Source organism: Pocillopora verrucosa, chromosome 11, assembly GCF_036669915.1.
Source record: "Pocillopora verrucosa isolate sample1 chromosome 11, ASM3666991v2, whole genome shotgun sequence".
NCBI classification, from domain to species: Eukaryota; Metazoa; Cnidaria; class Anthozoa; order Scleractinia; family Pocilloporidae; genus Pocillopora; species Pocillopora verrucosa.
In genome coordinates this window covers 17,368,472-17,376,929 of record NC_089322.1, presented here as the reverse complement: position 1 = coordinate 17,376,929, position 8,458 = coordinate 17,368,472, and the positions used below count along the sequence as shown (strand labels likewise).

Genomic DNA, 8,458 nt, shown 5'->3' with positions numbered 1-8,458 from the left:
TTCGATCTTTCTTGTCCCACATTTCCCTTAAAAGGTATATCTGTTTATATTCTTGGAAAAACCGGCGGAAGGATCGAAACTGGACTGAGTTACCTTTTTTCTCGGAATAATCAACTCTGTGTTATCATCCGGCTTTTCTGATGAGTTCGAAAGGAATTTTACGACAAGTTAAGTATCTGCGTGTATCGTTTTACCTGAGGAAATGCTGAAGTGGATAAATTCTCTTTTGCAGTGTCTTCGTGTGAAAAGATGACTAATTAGATCTAGGCAACCTTTTGAAAATACTTCATGAAAACAAAGCGTTAACTTCACTTGCGGTACACAAAAATTTGGGGAATCTATGGAGCTCTCGCAGATGAAATAATTGCAAGTTTGTGTGTTAGCTATAAGCGGTGAGTGACCATCAGCACATTTATTGTCAATGTACTGCTCTGAGAATATTTAATTTCCAAGTGTTTTTAATCATTTGGGATCAAGCAGGGCCGAGTGACCATTGACATACGCAGAATTTTGCACCGCTAAAAGTGTATTTCTTTCTTACTTGTATGTACACCTTCATTGATCTTTCTTTCTAAGGAAACCACTCACTTAATTCCAAGCTAATTAAGCAATATGTATTAAGCTCCTGATCGTGCTACCTCGATTCAGTTAATTAACCTTTGCACACCCAAGAGTGATAAGCAACCGATGTCTTCAGTCTTATAGCATCACTGCTGAGTCAAATATTAAGGTCCTGAGAATACAGAAAAAGATCTTCAGCTGAAGACGCTCTTGATCATTAAAGAAATTCTCCTTGTCAGTGCGGGAACAGTATGGGGGACATACTGGTGTAAGATCGTGTAATGCTTGAAGGCTTACTAAATCAAATACCACACTTGGCCAATTAATTTCACTTATGCTATTCAAAAGTATCACAAAATGAGACTACTTGTGATCAAGTGCCAGTATTTTCCTTTCCAGCAAGGGAATTTCGAATGAGATTTCAAAATAATCCGTGATCAATTTTGCATTAATGACCGTGTACGACACGTCATTTACCAAGGAATTTCCTTTCCGTCCCAAGCAAAAAACTTCCCATTATCCTTCACTTCCAGTCCTTCAATCACCTTCATGAGGCAATTCACAGAATACTCCGGGGTAAATATCTTGGCGGGGTCAATATTTCTGTGGTATCGTCTCGACAAATCTGTGTTCACTGTTCCAGGATGTAAACAAACACATATGACCCGCTTCCTTCCAAGCTCGATACTGAGATTTTTCGTAGCCATATTGAGAGCCGATTTAGACATTCTGTAACTGTACCAGCCACCTAAAGCATTATCCGAGATCGATCCAACTCTAGCTGATATATTTACCAGAATCCCAGCCAAAGCATTCTTATCTGCACTGGTTCTCTTCGTTAGCTTTGGACTAAAATGTTTCGCCATTATCAAGGGGCCTAACGCATTCGTTGCTAAAGTCGTCTGTAGACTTCGTAGATCGACCTCTCGCAGGCTTGTTTCTCCTTTACCACTAGGATGCAGCATCCCAGCGCAGTTTACCAACAAATCGAGTTTCGTATCTCCAACGCTAACAGCCACTTCAGACATTTGATTTTCATCTAAGACATCGACACGATGAATTGATAGGAGGTCGCCATGATCGATTTTAAGTTGAGTCAATTCTTGGGCTTTTGAAGGGTCTCTGCATGTTGCAATCACAGACGTTTGTTTAGAAAGCAAGTAACGGCACATTTGAAGACCAATACCGCGGCTTGCGCCTTGAATCAAAGCGCTTTTGATCATGTTTTCGACGTCGTTTTCGCCTTGACATCTAGAGAGGAAGTGGCATTATGTAATCGACCACAGCCAGCCCAAGCTCCAGCTTTGAGACGATCTCTTGCGAAAGTTTGCATGGGAATGTTTACGACCGCTCAAAGGAATGAAAAAAATAAGTCAAATTCTCAATACAGTTGCCTCACCTTACTTCCACAGTGCATCGCTTGTTATCTGACCGCTTAATACGTTGAAGGGAACCCATTCTAGCGAGTTATCCGTTTCGAAATTTTCTGCGTACAGAAGAAAAGGCTATTCATCGCAAGGTGAATAATTTCACAGCTGGAGCTTGGACTACCTGTGATCAATCGTGACAGAAGGCGAGAGAGGCATGGAACGGGGATGGCATGACAGAAACTGAAAGTACACGCGGGAAATTCAAACGAGCAAACGGTAATTAAGCTGTTTATAGCTCGGTAAAAATCCCTAGCTTCGGTTTTCTTTCAGAGCATACTTTCGAAATTAAACGAAGCAGTAAGTAAGATAATTGGTTCTATAAGATTCTTTAGGCTGGCTGTTTTCTTTCCAGCAGCTCAAAGGTAGGTTTACTTCAGCCACCGAGTTAGCATGAGTTTCATTATCGTTTTAAGCGTTTATCGAGGTTCGTGTTCCTCGTGTAGGTATCGGAAACAACGAAATTTATTATTCAGTTCACGAATTCCAATCTACTTTCACTCTTTCATGTTGAGTTATACAATTTTTCAGTTATTAAAACTTCACATGCTCAGGGGAGGTTAGAGGCTTTTGAGAGAACTTAAATTACCATCAGTACTTCAATAGTCATTTGGTGCTTGGAGAGAGAACACACCGTCTGAACAGACTTAACTTTATTTTCTTAACTATATTTAGGGATGTAGGTGATTGGGATAACTTTGAATGGTTATTTTAACTCCTAGAAGTGATGAACATGTAACTTCTCTCTATAAAATCCTTACAATATCCAGCAATCAGGTAACAACAATACTCAAACATATAGATAGATAGATAACCTTAATTTATACACAATAATATTTTAAGTTACAAGCTTGTGGGGTCGTGTGAAGAAAAAAGGAAAATTACACATTATGTAAATATAACTTGAGTTTGAAAATAGAAAATTATACATGTTATAACTTCCAAGTAAAAACAAAACTGGTATGTATAAGGCCAGTAGTAAAAGCAGAAAGTATGTCAAATTTGAATTTGTCTCTGGTGAGTGGGAGTTTTTTCAGATTATTGAGACTCAGGTGTCCAACTCCTTGTTCATTGTAGCAAATAGCATTCCATAACACAGCCCCATGATATTTTAGGGAGTCTTTCATGTACCTTGTTTGAAACCTGGGTATTGTTAAAAGGTCATGTCCACTCTGAGAATAACCATTTGAACAACATTTATGCATGTTTTCAGACAATGAGTCGGGAAGAGTGGCATTGTAGCCTGTGTAAAAAAGCTTGAAGATGTCCAATTTATAATACAAAGAAGGTATAGGCCACTGGTCATATCTAAGCATGTTGGATGATGTCATACCTTTAGGTAGATTAAATCAAATTCATGCTGCCCTGGAGTGTAGTCTCTCTATTGAACCAAATATATCAGTATTATTACAAGATCCCCACAGAACTAAACCATATTTTACAGAAGTCAAAATTTCTTTGAAATAAAATTCCTTTAATATATCCCTTGGGAGAAATCTGGGTTGTTTTAGCAAGTTCAGTTTGTTAGCAAAGCTCTCTTGGGTTTCCAGTACATGCAGTACCCAGCTGAGTTTCTGGTCAACTGTCAAGCCCAGCAAGCCTGCTTTGCAACCACATCAGATTTGAGGTTCCTAAAAGCACAAGAGCTATTGATCCCATCAGGGTTCCTTTACTGAGTAACATAACCTCACTCATGCCTGGATTAGGTGTTAAACGGTTGTTAAAGCACCATGCATGTAACTCTTGCAGTACTGCATTAAACTGTGCAATAGCTGTGTCTGCAGTTTCTCCTATACAATAGACTAACATCATCTGCATACATATGCAGTGATCCTGAGCTGACAAAGGATGGAAGGTTGTTTGTGAATAGTGTGAAAAGAGTCTGTCCTAGCACCAATCCGTGGCTAATGCCTAAAGTGAATGAAAGACAGCAATTCACCATCATGAATTGCTGTCTTTCATTTAGATAACTCCTAATCCAATCAAGAAACATGCCTGTATAATGCCACAGTCACATTTCAGCTTCATTTCTAGTATATTGTGGGAAACAATGTCAAATGCTTTTTGAAAGTCTACAAAAGCCACAGCCACCACCTTCTCTGAGTTGAGGGCTGCTCATCATGTTTCTGTCAGATGCATCAGCAGTCGTTCCATTCAATTTCTGGCACAGTATGCCAATTGTCTATCTCAAACTAGATTGTTCTCTCTGAAAGCCTGTTGCACAATGTTATCATTGACTTCAGAGTCCATGATCTTGTTTGGTACACTATGCAAAGAAACCAGACAGTGGTTTCCAAAATCAGTTGCATCAACTTTTTTTAATAAGTAGGTGTAAGCCTAGCTGTTTTCCAACTGGAGAAAACCATTTTATATTCAATGCTACTGTGATAAATTCGAACAGAGAAGATAGAATTTGTTATCCTGATCTAAAGCGAAACTCTCGTAACTAATCTACAGGGAAATGTGTAGCAGCTAGAGGGAGGAATCCTTAGGGAACTTCTTATGGCCAATTTATGTTATCAACTGAGTTGATAAAACTAAATTAACCTGTTATACTCTCTACTAATGTAGCACCACGGTTTCTTAAGAAAAACTTACCCTCTGCATTCCTTGTAAATTAGCTATATGAATTTGGTGTTGGATCAAGATACCAACTTCTACCTGATAAGTTTGAGTATTCTCATTACCTGTTTACCAGATAATGAGGGGGGATAGAGGATATTATAGAGAGAAGTTTTATCTTAATCACTTCTGGGAGTTAAAGGGTTAAGAGTCAGGTACTAGTCAGGAAGGAATATACTATAAGCTAAAATATGCTAGTATTTTGAAGGACAGTCATATAAACGACACTTTGCTTTTTATCCTACAAAACAATTACCGGTATATTCCATGCTGTTGTGTGTCTATTTAGCTAAATAGGGTAATTTAATATTATTAACTGAGTCAATAACATAAATTGACAACCATAAAGAGTCAGAAGGCTGATGTTTTGAGCATTTGCTCTTCGTCAAAACATCAGCCTTAAAACTTGGCTAATTTACCTTATCAACTCAGTTGAAAACACCAAATTACCCTGTTATACTGTCCCACCAACACAGCACCACAGTTTCTTTAGAAACGTACCCCCTCTGTTCAGCTAAATAGATAAAAGATGAGATCAAAATGTGGTAAGAACATCAGTGACACACTCAGCTGCACCTCATCTGCCACTTTTTTGTTCTTACCACATCATTTTGATGTCATCTGTGATCTATTTCTGAACTGATTCATTGTTGAATTATGTGACCCTTGACAGTTACCACTATTATCTGCATCATATGGGAACCATTTTGTTGAAAGTTAAACCTGTAACATGCAGTCACCCATAAGGAATGGCAGAGTGACTGTTTAACCCTTTAACTCCCAGTAGAGATTAACATGAAACTTCTCCCAATAATATCCATACATTATTCAGCAAATCGGCAATGAGAATATTCAAACTTATCAGGTAGAGGCTGCTATCTTGATCTAGCACCAAGTTCTTATAACTAATTTACAAGGAAGTGTCTAGCAGCTAGAGGAGATAATTAACAATCAGATCTTAGTAGTTAAAGGCTTAATACAGGTTGACTGCTTAGCACAGGTTGACCAGCAATTGATTTGCATGATGTTATCTTTCTTTTATGTCCTAACAGTGCATAAAAGAAAGATAATCTACAATGCATTGCAGACATTTGAACTCAAAGTGCTAACATAAATTTTTCTTGAGAGAAAACTTTTGGTTTTACTGGAGTAGATCTGCTTTACATCACTGTTTAATACAGGGAAAAAAATTCTGGACTTTGACGACTGACCACTTAATATAGGCTGACTGCTTGATTGTTAACAGTTTCAACTTGTTCCACCATTGTAAGCAAATGAGATTATTTGAGCAAAATTGGTCAGGTGAATTTGTTTTACTGTGACAGCACTTTTCGGGTAGTCATTCTAAAAGAGTCTCGAGGACTATTTTAAGGTTGAATAACTATAGTATGGTTTTAGTTCCATCCTTGATCTCAAGATCTGGCTTTTTTCAGGCAGCAGTAGCTGTTGTATTTGTGGAAGTAGTTTTGTATATGTTCAACCAAAGGTGTGAACTACAACTTAGCCTACAACTTGAGACCTATTTAGAAAATGGATGAAACTTGGGTTTTAAGAAAACAGGACACACTTTTGCCTTCAAAAAATGTTTTAAAAGCTTTCTAGATTTATTTAAATCATAAGAAGATAGATGGACAAGACAAATTTGGGAGAACCTTTTGTACGTATATGCTCTCTGTCTTTGTAAGAGTTGTGTTCTTGTTGATAGGAAATTAAAAATCTTTTAAGATCAGCATTAGTTGAAAATCTAATGTGTGCCAAGGTTTTGAATAACAAAAACTAGTACCAATTTTCACAGGCTGCAGGGCTAACTTTTGGGGAATTCCACCTAATTTTTTGAGCTTGTGATTTGGATTCAAAACTTTTCATGTATCTTAATTTCATCTAAAATCCTCCAGTCACCTTACTTCATGGAACATTTTTTTTTCATCTGCAGAGAGTTGTTGATAAGTTCTAAAATTGTTTGGGGGCCACTGAAAGCAAGACCCAAGTGAAAATCAAGGTGTGTTTCTTGAAATGTGTAACTTGATCATAATAGTGCAACTGCTTTGGTCAGTGTGCCATATCTTGCCTTTGTCATCCACACAGGGTACCCAAGGTGATTGTTAAACTGAAGTACTCGATTTGAACTTGGTGTTAAGACAACTTCTTTGGTACTTAATTGAGAGGAACATTACTTGTAATGAAATGAAATCTTCTAAGTAAATAAACTACAACAGCGATCATTCTTCTCAGGCTTAGCGAATAGTATTAGACATTTTTCAAATCATTTCTGGGGGTAATTCTTAGATGGTAGTACCGATTCATTACTTCGTCAAAGTTTACGTTCAACTTAACCTATATAACTGATAAACGTTACGTTGGCTAATAAGTATGAACTTGCGTGGGCAAGCTGACCGCAATGGAATCAACACAAAGACGTGAAAATTTCTAGAAATATTCAAACACTTAGGTCATCCTAAATCCTCCAAAAAAACTGCTTGCGCATGTAAAAAAGTATTTAGACTTCGCACTTCTTAATCGTGTGATTTGATATGTCGATTTTTTTTCCTCCACGCATGCTGGACATATTTGGGACTTAATATACGGCAACTTTGAAAAAATTGCGGAAAATATGATAGCTTAGGAAAATTTCAGCTCATCAAAAGTTTAGGTGTCTTAATAAGGATGAGTTGTTGCAATTTTTTGGCAATGGAACGCTCATTTCGCCTTAAAAAACCGCTGGGGTCTCCGTGACAGGCCCGCTGTGGGGAAAACCCCTTCCGACATGATTAACTCTATCCTGTAAAAGTACGTGTTAGCTTTGATTAAGCTTTGAGTCAGTCGAATGGGAAACAATTGTGTCAATATTCAGCTTTCTCTGCTTATGAGACCAGTAGGGTAACAGTGACTTAACACACATCAATCCCGTTATTTCTCGTAGTAGATATTTCCGTAAGTAAACCTCGAATATACTGTACGTGGCAACGATCTGGTTTCCAACCCATTGTGAGTTAAGTTTCTGTCGAAAAGGACAAATTCCTTGCAATTTTGACAAATATAAGGTGAGTTTTAAAAACTTAATTTAACTTGAAACCGTATATGTTCATTTTTATACCGTAGTGATCGGGATTTTTGCTTTCAGAGAGAGCTGAAGTTGCGATGTGTTGTTAATTACCCAAGTATTGGATTGAATCAAAAATCAGAAAGTTCTGATCACTGCAGCGAAATACATAATGACAGAGATGACTATATTGAAGTTAAACTTCTATAAGTGTTTATTTAATACGATATTTCCTGAGTTAGTAAGATAAGAATTTGAGAAAGAAGAATGAAAATGAAATAGCTTTGCACACGTGGCAGTAAACCATTTCGCCACGTTCGATCGTTCTCTGTTAAAAGGAGCGCAGTTCTGTTTGGACTTTAATCCAAACATTTTTTAACGTGTCCTAAAAACAAAAAAATGCCTGAACCCTATAATTATACTCTACCCAAGTTATCGGAGCATCGTGATTTATGATCATGAATTGTCACGACGTAACTTTGCGTGACCCTTCATATTGCTTTCAATTGACATTTCGAAGCTAACTTCGATAAAGTTAGAAAGCGAAAATTATGATAAAGAAACTATGGAAGTTTGTAGCTCTCTGATCTTCCCCGTAGGTTCCTTTAAAAAAAATTGATGTTATGAGATCTCCATTAACCTGGTCACAAGAAATTCACGTTTTAAGTCTTAACGACTTCTAAGAAATCTTAAATAATTCCGAGAAGTGAAGCGCTCTGAACTTCCCTGTTTCTGCAGAACCACACTGTCCACAAGAGTGTATCGAGAATAAAATATTTCTTCAGGTTAAATGGATTTAATAAGACTT

The 8,458-nt window shown here is 37.4% G+C and overlaps 2 protein-coding genes across 6 annotated transcripts in view; one reads left to right on the top strand and one right to left on the bottom strand.

Moving 5' to 3' along the window:
* Positions 1–447: 447 nt before the first annotated feature.
* Positions 448–1,984, bottom strand: LOC131797118 (C-signal-like). Its single transcript, XM_059114738.2, has one exon. It carries the CDS (start codon positions 1,782–1,784, stop codon positions 1,035–1,037), a length of 750 nt encoding a protein of 249 aa, XP_058970721.2. The 5' UTR covers positions 1,785–1,984; the 3' UTR covers positions 448–1,034.
* A 225-nt stretch (positions 1,985–2,209) lies between these two features.
* The window catches only part of LOC131797116 (serine/threonine-protein kinase TBK1), a 29,542-nt gene continuing 23,293 nt past the window's right edge, over positions 2,210–8,458 (top strand). The window contains exons 1-3 of one of the 5 annotated variants that reach the window (XM_059114735.2): positions 2,211–2,353; positions 6,544–6,609; positions 7,534–7,651. The gene's annotated coding sequence lies outside the window, so the exon portion shown is untranslated. The other 4 variants (XM_059114734.2, XM_059114737.2, XM_059114733.2 and 1 more) reach the window with 4 other exon arrangements.